Raw genomic sequence first — 16923 nt, forward strand, 5'->3', positions numbered from 1 at the left:
TTGAATTTAGACTCTACTTGCAGGTACTGGGTAGTTATTCAAACATGTGAATAATATACAAATGGAGTTTTTAAAAGACTAATCTGGTAGTGAAGTTCAAAGCCCTGAAGTATGTCTAGGGTCAACTGTGCAAATTGTGAGAGGGTCTGGCCTGAACATTTTCGAAACTAGATTCCATATGGTCTAGAGTTTGACTGGATTGTCAAAGCTGCTGTTGAGATTTGAACCTTCCTGAGTGGGAGAACTGTATACAGCTTCACCACTTTTGAATTTGAGGAAGGAGATGTTTTGAGGTAATTGGTTTGGTTCTGGATCTAGAATCCAACTTCCTACCCAAAGTTGGAATCTTCTGTACATATGCACAGGTACTTTTGCATAAACATATGGCACCTATTTTTATCAAGTGGAAAGGAAAATGTCTGGAGTTCCTGGGAGAAGGGATGGAGATTTGGGCCCACCCACGCAAAACCCACTAAGCCAAAGGGAAACACCGTTGTGCTTATTCAATTTTTAAATTTTTCTAGGCTTAAATTTAGGCTTAAATTTTTTTTATGCTGCTACTCTGCAAAGGTTTATCAATTTTAATGAAAGTGACAAATCAATTTATGAATTTCGCTTAGCACTAATACTCTGGGTAGTGAGAGTCTTATAATACTTTGAAGAGAGAACATTTGGTTCCTTTTGCGTACTCCTCATACAACTCACTTATTTTTATTAAACATGATACGCAAAGCCTGCGCGCGCGCACCCACACCCACACGATAGCCAGTCCTTGTCCTTCATCAGCTTGTAATCTCCGAGGAAGAGATCACTGTGCGAGTAAACGGCAACCCCCGAATCCACAAGCCACTGATCAGCGAATCTGTACTCGTTCTGTTGGAGAAGCGAAGGCCTCTGGCTGAAGAAAGGGTGAAAATTAGTGGGATGCTAACTTGGGCTCGAGAAACCTCTTCCAGCATGGTGCGGCTACGGAGAACTCTTTGAAGCAGTACGTGCTCGACTGCCCACACTAGGCGCGAGAGGTTCTCGGAACCACGGTGCCTGAACCACTCAAGAACTACAAACTCATTCCGCAACTACTAATTACGCGGTTTAGCACCGGTGGAGGTGCCAAGGCCCGCCCAGGAATCCAGCGCCCAACTCCAAACCAACGGACTCCCTTCCTCGCCTTCCCCAGGGTCCCTTCGCCCGTCAATCTAACCGCTCTTTTCCCAACCCCGACTCCTGCTCCACCCATTTTAGTGATGTAACACCTGGCGCTCTTTCCCGCCCCAGACCTTCAGCCCCATCAGTCGCTGCAGTTCCTCATTGGCCAGGAGATGGGACAAGAACGGGAAAGGGTCCTCGCTTTGCTCTCTAACTGTCCCCTCTAGTCTTTAGCTCTTCTCATAGTAGTCAGGAGAGCAAACACAGCCTGCCCCACCGCGCAGGCGTGCAAGTGCGATTCCTGGAGGCGGGACACTTCCCTTCTCTACCAGAAGAATTCATCACGCTGTTGTGACGTAGCGGCGCACCGCTCGCCGTCCTCACTCACGATTGGCTGTGGCAGAAGTCCATCACACAACCTCGCCCCGTTTCTCAGCCTAACCTCTCCCCTTAACATACCGTGAAGGAGGCCACGCCTCACCCCGTTCCTGCCGCTTAGCCCTGCGATTGGCTGAGAGAATAGGCATGTTTTCCCACCTCTTACTCCCTCCCGAACGTCCGAGAGGCTGGCGGGACCCTGCGGAAGTTGTCAGTCAATCTCCTCTTTCCCCACCCCTCACGCGGCCCCTCCCCTGGGCCGCGCGCTCTAGCGCGCGCGCACACGCGCACACACACACACTATCCCCCCTCCCTGCGTGCACCCTCCACCTTCTCAAGTTGTAGCGGTCGCCCGCTGGGGGTTCTCCGTGGGCGGCGGAAGGGCGCGCGGGGGAGGGGGCTCGGACAGCTCCGCGGAGTGAGGAGCGAGGGTTTGCGCGCCCAGAGCCGGGGCGGCGGGTTACCGGGATATGAGGGTCCGGCGCTGACAGGGAAGAGCGGGCACCGCGGCGGCGGCTCGGAAGGGACCCGCGATGGCAGCGCCTCGGGAGGAGGCTCCAAGCAGGGCGGGTTGTGCTGGCAGCGGACAGTGAAGGGCCGGCCGGCCGGCTCGCGAACTGGGCTGAAGAGAAGAGAGGCGCGCTCGGCGTCCGCACCCCCGCGCCCTCGCCTCAGTTGTCCAAACTTCAGGCTCTCTTCCACCCGCCCTCCGCGCCCGAAGTCAACAACTTCTTCACCCCCCTCCGCCCCCGCCCTTGCCTCCGTCAGCCCCGGGAGGTGGCCGCGCGGCGGGGACCAGGAACCCCCGGCACTGAGATGTGGCCGTGAGGCGGCGGCGGGCGGCGAGGAGAAGCTGGGCGGCGAGGAGAAGCTCGGCGGCTCCCGGGAGCCGGAGGGCGGCGCGGCCGGGAGGACGGGGCGAAGGGGCGCGAGCTCTCCGCGCCTCTCCCCCCACCTCCTCCTCCTGCGGCTGCCCGTTCCGTGCACGCAGCAGCCGGAGCTGCCAAGCGCCAGGGCCGCGGCGATGTCGTCGTCGTCGCCGCCGGTGGGGGCTGCCAGCGCCGCCATCTCGGCCTCGGAGAAAGTGGACGGCTTCACCCGGAAATCGGTGCGCAAGGCGCAGAGGCAGAAGCGCTCCCAGGGCTCGTCGCAGTTCCGCAGCCAGGGCAGCCAGGCGGAGCTGCACCCCTTGCCCCAGCTCAAAGGTAACCTCCGAGGGTGCGGCCCCGGGAGGGAGCGCAGGGGCTCGCCCCCGCGCCTCCAGAGCCTTTTCCTCCAGGGGTTTCCTTCAGCCGCGCTGGGGCTTGCAGTGTGAGTCGTGTTTCCCACGTTGCTTCCCCCCGCCCCCGCCCGAATCAAACAGGTTTGCTCTTCGGAGTTTCGCTGCTTTTCTTTTCCCCGATTCACCTGAACTCTTCCCAGCCTAGAAGATGCCAGCACTCCTCTCCACCTGCGCGCTCGCTCACCTGCCCCTGGTGATGGCAGCTCTCCTCCTGCTCCCCGCCAGGTAGTTCTTCCGTCCTGCTCCGGGCTGGTCTTTCCCGGTTTGGCTTGAACAGCCTGCCCTGCCTTCCGACCTGTACTTGCCCGAGACCCTCTTCCACTTTGCACACACTTCGAACTCTTCCTTTACTTTCCCAGTTATCCAGCGTCTGCTCTCGCCCTCTCCTCGCCTCCCCTTCCCCCGGATTGTTCCCAGATGTCACACAGACCGGGATCTGTTTGCAAGCCTCACGCAAACAGTGCTTAGGAGTTAGCTTGTCTTCAGATTTATTTATAAAGGAACAAGCGTAGCTTACTTACTGGGTCGTTAGGCTTAAATGGCGTAGTTGACTTAAAGAATAGGAAGACTTAAAATACTTTATTGCCTGAGCAAATACACAGGGTAAATTTGGAGGAGCGTAAGAGAGTTAGTATTGCTTTGCAGTGGCCTGGGAACTTCGTTCGCGAAGCAGGGGTTCCGGGGGCTGTGTAGGTTGTACAGTAATTCATATTCGTCTCCGTGCCTAATGCTGTGCGGGAGAACTTGGCTCACTTACTTTTCCCACAAGGTTTCGAGGATTTTTAATAAAATGTTGCCCGGTGGTCTAGTTTATTCTTTGTGCATTACTCTTTTAATTTTACAATTTTCATGTCTTCGCTTTTGATGAGATAGAAATCGTCTTAGAGCAAGGTGATAATGCTTCCAGACATTTAAAACAATTCTTACACCAAAGAAACCTGATGGAAATCAGATCATCTGTTTTACAAGGCATGGAAATTAAAAGATCCCGTACTAAAATAGATAAATGTTGAGATTTTTTCAATCCATTTCATCTCCTTCAAGGATAATCTGGTTCCTGTTTGTCTTTGGACCTATGCATCCAGCCTTAGTTAGGCTAGGAGTCTAAAGAAAACCCCAGATCGAATTACAGTTGACCTACAATGGATCTGGAACCCCATTCAGACCCTATACAGTCCTGCCTCTTGGGGTGCTTCTAAATCAAGGACATCCCACAGCCCGAATCCAGCTCGCTTTTGAAAGGTTTTAAGATATGTGTAGCTTGTGTTGCTGCATTTATCATTTGTTGTTCAGCCTGCAGAAACGGTTAAAATTTACATATCAGGGTCAATGGTAAGCCACAGTGGTAGGCATTGCCAAGATTTGAATTCTTGAGTGATTCATAGCTATAAAAGAATATCATCTTACCTGTTAGGATGTTGGATTGCTATTCATGGATTTCAAAGTGTAAATTTAATTAAAAACGTTTTTATGTCATTGATTTTTTTCCATTAAATTGTGAAATTGTTTATAATTGAAGGTTTGCTGCTAGCATTTTTCATATTTGCTTTTTAGTAGGGTATCGTGGATCCTTAGTACTGTTTTCCTCATTAATATATTTACTTTTATTTAATAAAAATAATTGCATATTAAACATGGTTAGTAGATCAAGCTAGGAGATGCAGCTTTAACACAGTTTTTAAAAGCTTGACAAAAATATGCCGAGTCAGTAATCCTCTAAATTATATGGTGCATAGTTCAACAAGTTGAAGGTGCCATTGAATGTTTTATTTGTAATATTTGGTCACTAGTACAGAAAAAATAAAACTGGAACTTTAGATTCATTCTGTATATTTAACATTAAAATACAGTATTCTTTAAAAGGAAGATTAGGTATTCAAGATAATTTATGCAAATTGGTAAGACCCTTACTTGGATTGCCCACTAATAAGAGCTACTTTTACTGCAAATGCCAAAGTGCTTGAAAAGTGCTTTTTTAAAAAATTCAGTTGCTTCACGTGGTACTTTGGCAGTGTACTTGATACCACAGAGTTGTGTGCTTCTTCTGTCTGTAGTAGTTTTTTCCATTTGTAGTCTTAACAAAAACCAGTGGAAAGCCCTTTAGTGTGTGTATGAAAGAGAATTTTTCTTCCTGCTCTGAAATAGAATCCTCCTGTGGAGAGATTCAGATATTTGTGGGCAACCAAGATCTTTCAAGTGTTTATACTAACCTGCTTATGTTACACTTTGTCCACACGGATCTAAACTGGAAAGGTGCCAGCTATTTTCCTCAAAGCATAGTATGGGTAGGGATTAACAAAATAATCCAACTTTTTCATCTGTAAGAAGTTTATTTGTGCAAAATCGTTTAGTAAGTAGGTTGCAGGATTTTAATAGGGAAAATGTTCAGAGAAAACTATTTTGTTATAGAAAGTATTTAATTAAAAAAAAGACTTGTTAAAAGATTTTTTTAAAAACAAACATATCATGTGGGTCCTGAAAATTAAACTGCCTCATTGTATAGCTTAAAAATTTTTTTTCAAAGCACTTTTAAATTTTCTTGTTATGTTAATTTTATAAGCTCCCCCTGAGAGTGAGGTACTAGAAAATAAAAGTAGAAGCATTTGATCAACCATTTTTTTCTGTTTTTAAATTTAAGTTAGTATAGGACTTAATTTTTCTACCTTAAATTTTTCCTCTAGTATCCAACAGTTAGGAAATGTCCAACATTAAAAAAAAATCTGTTATTCACAGTAGAAGTTTTTCAGCCTGTTTTAACCTATTTTGTTTAAGTCTCTGGAAGGATTTATTTGGTAAAGTAGTAGATGCCTTACATTTATATAATTCTTAGCATTTACAAATTGGTTCATACTTTCTTTAATTATAAAACAGTATTGTGTATAATAAGTGAAATAGTCCAAAGAGGTGTAACTCCTAACCCCGATATCCCTTGCTTTTTCACACCCACTAAAGTAATGCTGCTGCATGACATGCCATAGCTTGGTGCGTTTTTACAGACATTATATTTCATTGGGGCATCCCAGCAACTTTGCAAAACCAGTATCATTCCTATTTTATTGATGAGAAAGTTGAGGCTTAAACAATTTTGTTTCAGGGGCGCCTGGGTGGCTCAGTGGGTTAAGCCTCTGCCTTCCGCTCAGGTCATGATCCCGGGGTCCTGGGATCGAGCCCCGCAGGGGGCTCTCTGCTCAGCAGGGAGCCTGCTTCCCTTCCTCTCTCTCCGCCTGCCTCTCTGCCTATTTGTGATCTCTCTCTGTCAAATAAATAAATAAAAATCTTTATTAAAAAAAAAAAACAAACAATTTAGTTTCAGACCTGTGGTTATTTATCTGGTGTTGCAACTGTTACGGGTACTCAGGTCAACTGATTTCAGTATTTTTGCTGTTAACCTATTTTATAAAAATTTGAATCAGTATGATAGAGTTGGGTCATTGGGGTCAGTCCTGGGTCAAAGGTAAATTTTTACTCTTTTCTGGCTTCTCCTTATCTGTAAAATGGGGATAATACCTTCTATCTCCCTAGGATTGTGGGGATTAAGTGAAATAATGTAATTAAAGTATCTAAAAATAGGCAAAGAATGTTAGCTTCCATTCTCTTTGATATTTGAGAGTCCGAATTAAAAATATTTTTTTAATGAAGGATTCACATAAATGGTAAACTTTCCTAGTGTACTTAAAGATTTTATTTATAACCAGTTTTAAGATTTGATTTATGTGAAATAAGGTGAAGCTATATCATTTTTCAGCCTAAGTGTGGAAGTGGAAATAGGGTAGAGTTAAGAATGTTTAAAATATTAAAAGCTGTAGTTAGACGATTTTTTACCAAGCAAAGTAATTGAGTTAACCAGTAGAAATGTATAGTTGTGCATTTTTCCTGAGAAACAGCTGGTAAATAGCAAAAAAACAGAATGAAATCCGCTTTGAGATGAAGTGAAGAAACTCCTGCTAAGTATCACTCAGATTCTTTGTTGGTATATTCTTAGAAACTGGGTCCCACTGGAGGAATCCAGGCCAGTAACAGAGATGCTGATTTGAAGTGCCTTGCTTACCTTTAGGAAAAAAATGTTTTTCCCTTGAGATACGTGGTCTTTTAGGGTAACTGGAACAGGAGCACTGACATGATCTGAAGTTTCTTAACTATCTTAACTTTCTTGTGGTGGGGGAAACACTGACTCAACTTTTAAGGTTTATGGGTCTTCTCAAAGTTAATACCATTTTCTCTAAATCCCAGATCCCTATTTGTAGTTGGATTGGCACTAAAGGAGAGTTGAAATTCCTCTGAATATATCAAGAAAAATGTTCGCAAAGGGATATAACACATTTTTGTCATTTTAGGACTACTTTCTGAAAGTAATGCCAAATTTCTTCTGGAAGATTATTTTTTAATAGAAAAATTTTTTAGGATATACTTTCTAGAGAAATTGATAACATAATATTCATTGCTGGCCTCTACATGAAGGAAAAATTTTCTAATTAAGTTTAACATCTTCAGAATTCCTATTTAGGGTCAGATTTCTTTTTCCCCCAATTTTATTACCTCCTCTGATCCTTAATTGAATTTTGGATTAGTTTATGAAGTGTCTAATTGAATAAAGTGATATTGCAGTAAAATGTATTTAGTTAAAATAGTGTGATCTTTGGAGTAGAGTGCTATCCTATAAGTAGTAAACTTGAATTGTTTTTCTACATCAGCTTAATCATTTTTATTTGTAAGAGTCACATTTTGTCTTGATAAAATCACAAAGATGAATTAGTTCTTAATGAGTTTTTGTCCCTCTTTGGATGATGAAGGCAAGTTTATCAACAAAAATAATATATTTGGGAAATAGATTTTTGTGCTTTGTTTTTGAAATTTAACTTTTTAAACTGTAAGAAGCTGGTAATGGAGACTAGCTTATTTTTATTTTTAACACTCAGGTTCTCAGTTGTGGCTGTACACTTGGAGAACTTTAAAAAATATCAGTGCCAAGGCCCACCCTCAAGAGAGTCTAAATTAATTGGCCTAAGATAGGATACAGGCATTTGTATTTTTAAAAGCTCCCAGGGTGATTCTAACGTGCAGCCAGGGTTGAGAATCACTAATTTAGCATTATCTGTCTATTGATTTAATTCATTAATTGAGACTTTGTCCTTTTCTCTCTGATACTCATGGCTCATTACCCAGCCTATTAACATTTCCTGCCCTCACTTCACCTCCTGCTATTTACTTTTCACTCTCTTAACTTTGCTGCCCCCTATGGCTAATCAGATGCTTTCCTAAAGGGAGTTTTAGGTATGATGAGATGATGATTCTATAGGATTTTTCTGTAGTTACCATAATTAAAACTCAACTGTTAATCATTTTCTACTAGGTCTGTTTTTCTTTTCTCTGATTTTAGAGCTGGGGCTGAGTAAAATGAAAGTGAGAACATATCATAGAGGGTTTTTAATTCCATCATTCAGGGTAACATGATTCCAGCCATTTTGGAGTACAGCACTGGTATTTGCTATACACTAAAGGCATTGTTATGCTTCTTTAAGATTTAGAACTAATATTACTAGTGTATACGTTGAATATTAGGTATTAAATAAATGAACTATTCTTGAATTTAACTGTTTTTTTGGTCATGCCTTGTCCTTGCTTGGCAACAAGAAATTTTTTTGCACAGTATTTTTACTTCTATCATCTTAATCTTGATTATAGCTTTTTGTTGAAGGTAAAGCATCAAGCACCTGGTACCACTTATATTTCATGTTCCTATTTTGTTTTTGGTCTTTCTGCTATCCAATTTGAATAAGACTGGTATTTATTGATGTATTGTTTTGAGTCTGTGTTCAGTTGTTATGGAGTAATGTTCTCTGTCCAGAATGAAAGACTTTGGAAGCAGAAGTCATCTGTGTTTTCATATCTCATTGTGGTACCAGATACAGTATTTTGTGCATAGTAAATGTAGTTATGTAGTTAAAATAACTGTTTTGTCGGAGAGAGATTACCTGTTAGCTGTCATTCGACTGTCTTCCCTTAACACCCCTTCCCCCACCCAGTTACTGATGGTGCTTCTTTCAGCAACGTTTGTTCAGTGATGTTTGATGCTGTCTCTCAGCAGATTGGTTCTCTTCTATTTTGTTTTTTTATTTTAATGTATTTGTGCCTAAGTCTAGTTCAGGTTTTTAAGTAAATAAATTCTGGGCTTTTGATACCACGACAGTAAGTAGTAAATGTAGGATTAAAATGAAGGATTGTTTGCTCTTGTATTTTACGGTTTGCAAATGACTGGTTTGTGATATGTAATGTTATTGATAGGTTTTTGCTAGGAAACGTGTTGTGTGAGGTTTGTGTGGAAAAGCAGTACTAGGTTGACTCACAACCTGGACATGTGTATACAAACATTAAATGAACTCAAATAATTAGTTTGCAGTAATTTCTAAAATTGAGTTGCAGTCTTTATAAGGATGTCCTTGAAGGAGATGAAGGGAACAGATTTTAAATATGTAATTACTTGTAATGCATTATTGTGTAACAAGGAACCTAAATGCTTTGCTGAAAGACTTTTACATGACAGAGTAGGTTTATGCAAAATAAACTCTACTTGTCTGAGCAGGATATTGACTAATAAGCAGTTTCAGACTTACTTTTTAATGTATATATTTGAAGTCTTCCCTGAAGGAGTTTGTTTATGTGGGCTTTTTGAATGAGTATTGGTGAATTTTAGAAATCCTGCAATCTTGATCAGAAATTCTAAAGAAATATATTGTGATTCTTGGAGGAGTAATTTGCTGAATATGATAGGCTCACATGAAAAAATTCAGAGAACCTGTTTCTAACTTGGACACTGAAGGCAAGGGATTTCTTGGGAACACACTCCTCCTACTGGAATGGTGATGCTAATTGCAGCTACTATAACCTTACCATGATGTTATATCTAGTCGAGCCTTCTAGTGGTGAATGGGACCACAGAAGTTATTGTAGTTTAAGCCTCCACTGGGAATCAGTTTCACTCTTGTTCAAAATAAATAGCTTGTCATTTCATCAGAGAAACTTTCTTTAATGTAGGGAGAAAATACAGGGTTTTTAAGCTCCTAGATGTTTTCTCAGGTTTTGCTTTGTTAATGAATAAACTGTATGGACATGTCGTACCTAAAAAAGGTTAAATGTCTGAAACAGGAATTTTTTAATGACTGGACTTAAAACTTATAGTTCAGAAGTGTCAAGTTTTAAATATGGCTTCAAAAATTATACATTTTTTCTTTTAAGTGGTTTTGCCTTTGTTTCACACTCATTGGTAAAAGTTAATCTAGAATAACAGCTGTTATCACAAGTTAGTGATTATTTGAACACATTGTTAATCCCATGCCTTTAAATTAATAAAGTGAAAAAGATGAAACAGTTTTTATTGTAAACTCTGAATTTTGATTTGGCAAAACAGAGTGCTTCAGACAGATTTTTCTAATGATAAACATCTGCTAGAGCCATAAGTAATGTATAATTTCTGTAGGAATATGTATCTGCCTTTTTGAAAATATTATTTACTTGAGAGAGAGAGAGACAGACAGAGGGAGAGAGAATTCCAAGCAGACTCCCTGCTGAGTGGGGAGCCTGACGCAGGGCTTGATCCCACCACCCAAGACCATGACCTGAGCCAAAACCAGGAGTCACGTTTAACCAACTGAGCTATCCAGGCACCCGTGTATCTGCTTTAAAAACAACAACAACAAAAAAGTTACACATTCATTCTTTTAATTGGCCAGAGGGAAAATTTTGTTTGCTGTTAAAACTAGATACATACTTTGCCTTCAAAATCTGGTGCAGAAATATTTTTCCTCTCTTTGGTGTTCATAGTGCTTAAAATTTAGAGATTAAAGCTTTACTTAATATAGTGAATAAAATGACTTTTTGAAATTAAATGTCTCTAGGAACTTGTAGTTTGGTGGGGAATATAGACATGTAGGGCAGTTTTAATTACTGCCATGTTTTGTGATAAGAGTTAGCAGTAGGCGGCTAGGGTAGAATATGGGGTACCTGATCCGGTTTTGGTATGTAAGGAGAGAGATCAGGGAAAGTTTCCTGGAGAAAGCAACAGGTACACTGGGACCTAAACAAGATGTTCAGCTAAGACAGATGGGGTCTGAGAGGTCCACCTAATGGGCAATATGAGTGTAGTATATTGGGGAAGTGCCAACAGTCTTCGTGGCTGTAATAAAGGATACTGTAATAGAGAACTGATAAGAGAAGAGACTGAAGCAACAATTAGGGTCTATACCATAGTCTTGATACCATGTGCTGTGTTTACTCCTGATGGGAGCATGAAGAGTGTACTGGGAGATGCAAGTAAGGAACACTAGTTAGGATGCTGGCACAGTAATTCAGACAAGAGATGAAGGTGGCCTTGTCTAAGGCAGGACTTGGTGAGAGGGAGAAACCAATGATGATACATTTCTAACTAGGGCAACTAGAGGCATGATGGCAATTTACTGAAAGGGAAAAAGAGAGGAAGATCAGATTTGGGGGAAAATGTTTTTTGTTTTTTTTTTAAGATTTTATTTATTTTATTTGACAGATAGAGATCACAAGTAGGCAGAGAGGCAGGCAGAGAGAGAGAGAGGAGGAAGCAGGCTCCCTGCCAAGCAGAGAGCCCGATGCAGTGCTCGATCCCAGGACCCTGGGATCGACCGAAGGCAGAGGCTTTAACCCACTGAGCCACCCAGGCGCCCTGAAAATTTTTTTTTTGTTGTTGGACAGGTTGAAGTGGGAAATCAAAGTGCAGCTGTCTAGTAGGAAGTTAGATATTTGAGTCTGGAACTAAATAGACCTATGCTAAGGAGAACAATTTAGGAGTCTTTAGATTAAAGAGGGCATTTGAAATGATTCAAGTAGAAGCAACCACTGAAAATGTGTGGAAAGGGAAGAGGCCAAGGAAGGCCATCATTTAGATGATGATCAAAGGAAAGGGGGTAATCTCAAGGCAAGAGACAGAGCTTGAGCGGAAGCCAAAGGAAGACAGGTAAGAGGAGAGACAAGGCAGTCATGGGAAGAGCACCTTTAAAAATGGGGGAGGGGCACTTGGGTGGCTCAGTTGGTTAAGTGTCTGCCTTCAGCTTAGGTCATGATCCCAGGGTCCTAGGTTTAAGTACCTCATCAGGCTCCCTGTTCAGCAGGGAATCTGCTTCTTTCTCTGCCCCCCGCCCCCACTCCTGCTTGTGTATGCACACGCACTCTCTCACAAAAAAATAAAATCTTTTTAAAAATTGGGGGAGGGGGACTAGTAACGTTGAAAAGAGCTGTTGACAGTCATACAAGAGCTTAAAAGTTCCATGGGATTGGTAGTCTAAGTAACATTGGTGACTTAAGAGGCATTCCAGAGGATTGATAGACCTGAAATTTTTGTAAAATAAGGAATGTATGGAAATTGTTAAAAAGTCAAGTCAGTAAGTATGGACATCTCTTTCAGGAAACTTGGCAATTAGAAAAAAAATTCATCATTAGCTGTGAGGTGCAGAATGGATTGTATTTGGGATCTATCCTAGATTGGACTTGTTAATTATTTGAGGAAAGGTAGGAATCAAGGGTGACTTCCAGGTGTTCTAGCTTGGACCACTGAGTGAGTAGGTCTACCACCACTGAGAAGGAACACATTAAAGAAGCAACCAGATTTAGAGGGAAAATCCAGAATTGAATTTTGGAAATTTGAAGTTTGAGGTATCTTTTGGAGACCCAAGTAAGAATATCAAATAGATTTTTGGAAGCATGAATCATGGAGTGTCCATTTGGTAATTTCTGTGACTTCTAAAAATTAATTAGAAGATTTTCAAGTTTGCCTGTTAGAAAATGATCATAGTTTGTGACATTGGCTACTTGGTCTTCTGGGCAGATTGGTATTATCTGTTCACTATTCAGTGGAATGTTTGTGTACACCACATGGTGTATGTGCGAGGTAGATCACAAAATATGTTGGGACAAGTGCAAGTGCAAGTAAGGTTAGAGTTACTTATTTCCTGTTTTCTGCCTTTAGAGTGTAAGTTAAGTGCTCCAAGACCTGAGATCTATATCTTCTTCCCCAGCATTTAAGTAGTCAGTTCTTGGTCTTACTATTTATTGGATGAAATAATGAAGCAAAACCTATTAAATTGACTTAAAGAAAAACACCATTTTGTGTCATGCAGTGATTCATGATTTTATACTGACTTATAACTGAGTCACATAATGTTTGCATACAACCCTAAATTTAGCATTTTGTTGATAAAGAAACCAAAAGAGGTAGGTTATGTGTTTGTGCAAGTTATATATAGCTCAGTATCTTTTCAGTTGGTTTTTGATTCTTCTTCTATAATATCAAACTGAAGATGTATATTGCCTGCACTAAAGCAATAATAATACCGAATTTCTAACAGTACAAAGGAGAATTAATAGTAATTGAACCTTGTCAAGATATGGGTTTCTTTTAGGTCCTGGGCAAGTAGACCACTATTGAACATTTTTCTAAGAATCTTCAGTGCAGAGGATTTTTATTTCTTAAATTGGGCTGATATAAAAATACTTCATTGATCTTCTTTGGTGTCTCCCTTTTAGCACAGTTCCTCCCTTTTTTAAGTAATGTAAAATTTTCATTGGAGAACATTTAACATTTGTTTTATGAATGAGTACTGAGACAGAAGATGAAGTAAACTTTTCATCACTCAGCACTTTTGTCAGAGCTAGATTTATATTTTGGAGTTAAAATTATAATCTATAATTAGCAGTTTTAATGAGTTATGGAATATCAAGAACTGATCAGACTGTCTACTTATTTCTGCCTCTCTTTTGGAAATGCTGTGTATATTTCAGTCTCTCTTTACATAAGCTCTGTACACACAGTTTCGGAAAACGTATTTGTGGCCACATTAGCGTAGTCTTTGTGATCATTATTTCCCAATTTGAGGGAGGAAATAAATTGAGGCAAAATAACTGAGACTTGGATATAAGAGTCAGTTGGACTGATTCATCAATCACTTTACTGATTTTTATTCTGCTGTAAAATCTCCAGAAAAACAAATTGGACGATGTCATCTCTTTAAGTAGTTTTCCACATACATTTGTCCTTCCAGTGAATGAACCAGCCTAAATTTGAATCCAAAATGAAAACAAAACAGTAAATCTAACAGTGCACCTTTTAAGGGGCATTTAGTTTTAATAGTCATATTTCCTTCATAGGAAATTTCTATCATACACTTAGGAAACTTAAAAATAACCCAGCTTTTATCTAGCTACCAAATACCCAGGCACTGATTTCGGTATTTCATATATTTTGAAATTGGACCAACATGGATGACCTTAGACATAACATTTTGATATTTTGAGAATTGCTTCTTCTTCTTCTTCTTCTTTTTTTTTTTAAAGATCTAGAAAAGTTAGCTTCTCCTGTGGAATAGGAATGACTATTTTAGGATACAATACTTGCTGTGAGTCATGAGTGAGTTTCAGTTTTCATGGTTTTCTAAAATAAACTCACTTAAAGACTATGCCATAAGAAATGTCATATTCTTAACTACCCTATTTCCTTTATAATGGCTTTATTATTTTTATAAAAACTTACAGACTTCACTGTTAAAATCAAGTCAAAAAAGAATCCTACAAGGATAGAAAATAAAAACTCCCAGAGGAAACTTTTCTTAAATTTTGAGAATCTTTCTATATTTTCCCATAAGTGGGATCATATAATGTATGCCATTCTGCATGTAACCCATTACTTTAACTGAATATTATAAATAGCATACTTCTGAGAGGAAAAAATTAAAATTGATTTAGATTTGTTTTTGAGTGAAGTTTTTATTTCTGGAAGTACTAAATCAGATTATTTTAAACCTTGATTAGAAAAATTCCTTATGTTAGGAGGGGGGTAGGGAAAGCGTGGTTGGGTTATGGACATTGGGGAAGGTATGTGCTATGGTGAGTGCTGTGAAGTGTGTACCCCTGTACACACACAGACCTGTACCTCTGGGGCTAATAATATGTTATATGTTAATAAAAAATAAAAAAAATTTTAAAAATTCCTTATAGTAAAAGGAGAGGAAATAATTTCTAAGAACACTGCTGTTTGATTTTAGGGAGGTTATACATGGATCATTTAGAAAACCTGATTAAAGAAATTGCATCATCTTCTCAGAAAATATTGTATACAATATTGTGTATATAATTTTAGAGTTATTGGATTCACCACCACCACCACCACCACCACCACCACCACCCTGAAGCCCATCTGTGGTCTGATGGTGGAAGGAAGTCAGAGTGTTTGTAGACCTTGAGGCCTGTTCTAGAGACTTTTGAACAACGTTGTTAAGTTGTTAATCCCTTCCCTTAACACAGTAGCAGGTGTTTCTACAGGGAAGAGTAGTTGCCAGATGGATCCTCATCACAGTCATCAAAACTGAAAATAGCTATAGAGGCATTGATCTGTAAAGATTTGCTTAATACTTCTTGTTCCCCAAAAATTCCAAATGAGAAACAAAATGCTTCTAAAAGCCTGTTTAATTTAATGAATAACAGGCTTTATATTCAAAGTGAATTAAGCAAAAAACAAAAAAGCAAAAAAACAGTCTTTCATAATTTATCACATAGGAATAAAAAACAGAAACCAAAAAAAACAAATTGAATTAATCAGATGACACAGATATTCCTTTTATAGGCATATCTGAAAGATATTGCCTGCTTGGTTCCAGATTCCTGCCACAATCAAGCAAATATCACAATAAAGTGAGTCAAAGGAATTTTTTTATTTCCCAGTGCATAAAAAAGTTATATTAACACTGTACTATAGTCTTTAAAGTGTGCAGTAGCATTATGTAAAAAAAAAAAAAGTACTTACCTTAATTTAAAAATACTTATTGCTTAAAAATGCTAGTCATCAGCCTTCAGAAAGTCGTAGTCACTGAGTGCAGGTCACCGTAACAAATAAAATAATGAAAAAGTTTGAAATATTCCAAGAATTACCGAAATATTGACATAGAGACACGAAGTGAGCAAATGCTGTCAGAAAAATGGTGCCAGTAGACTTATTCAGTGCAGCATTGCCACAAAGCTTCAATTAGTAAAAAAAAAAAAAAAAAAAAAATTCAGTATCTGCGAAGTGCAATGAAATGAGTTAATATGCCTGTACTCTCTCAAGAGCCTGTTTTTCTGTATTCTCCTTCCAAAAGTCCAAGTTTCTACATTCCAAGGAATTCATATAATAAGCCCCATTAGCTCATCTTCATTTCTTGTTCTTTTCTACTTTATCAGAAGTTGTTTTCAAAGACAAAAGATAACAAAGTTAATTTTTTTGAGATTAAAAAAAATTTTTTTTGAGATTAAAAAATTTTTTTGAGATAAAAAAAATTTATCCTTCTAAAATATAATAGTTGTGGATGTATTCACATTTGAATAGTGATGGAGTAAAGCATAGAAATATTCTTTAAAGTTTGGGTAGTATTTTAGCAGTTTTCTTGAAACAATATTTGTATATTAGGATTCACTATCAAATTGGTAGGGTGCATGTATTCAAATTTCCTAAAAGGTTATCCCTCCAGTTTTTTTCCAACCATTTTTCAATTTTAATGAAATCATAAATCCTTAACAAAGTTCTGTTTGCATTGCTGTGAATCATTTGATAATAAATGTTTCTATTGTTCCTTTATAATAGTTTGATCCTCTAAAGTTTCAAATAAAAGCTGATTTTAGAGTCTTAGTTATTAATGTTCTAGGAGTATTGCCAAAAAAAGCTACATGTCCTATATTCTGTGCCAGTTTCTTAAATTAGAATCTTGGATTGCATCCTCAGCGTGTCACTGTAGTGGTATTGCTGGGTTGCTATGATACAGTGCTTGTTCTATAATTTGTAGCATGAATCCTATATGAGATCCTACTTTAGATTTCAAAAATGTGAGTACCAGTAATTGGAAATATGACACGTTTTTCCTTTAAGGAAAATTATACCTATAAAATTTATTTCTGTTACAAATTATACTTGATACTTTATTCTTAGATCTAAAATAGAGGTTTAACAATGAACATTTTGAAATAATTTGGTTATCCTTTAGTTTATCACATTGACTTTTATGAAAATGGGCAAGAAAAGAAAGGTTTTATGATAATGAATGTATTAAAATTTCATTCTTTTTCTATATGAT

The 16923-nt window shown here is 39.1% G+C and overlaps 1 protein-coding gene across 1 annotated transcript in view; it reads left to right on the plus strand.

The window, feature by feature from the left end:
• The first annotated feature begins 1790 nt into the window (after positions 1–1790).
• Positions 1791–16923, plus strand: part of PPP2R5A (protein phosphatase 2 regulatory subunit B'alpha) — a 61436-nt gene continuing 46303 nt past the window's right edge. The window contains exon 1 of the mRNA XM_047705123.1: positions 1791–2729. Within this exon, the coding sequence (XP_047561079.1) occupies positions 2549–2729 (181 nt within the window). The 5' untranslated portion in view covers positions 1791–2548. The remainder of the gene's footprint in view (positions 2730–16923) is intronic.

Source organism: Lutra lutra, chromosome 15, assembly GCF_902655055.1.
Source record: "Lutra lutra chromosome 15, mLutLut1.2, whole genome shotgun sequence".
NCBI classification, from domain to species: Eukaryota; Metazoa; Chordata; class Mammalia; order Carnivora; family Mustelidae; genus Lutra; species Lutra lutra.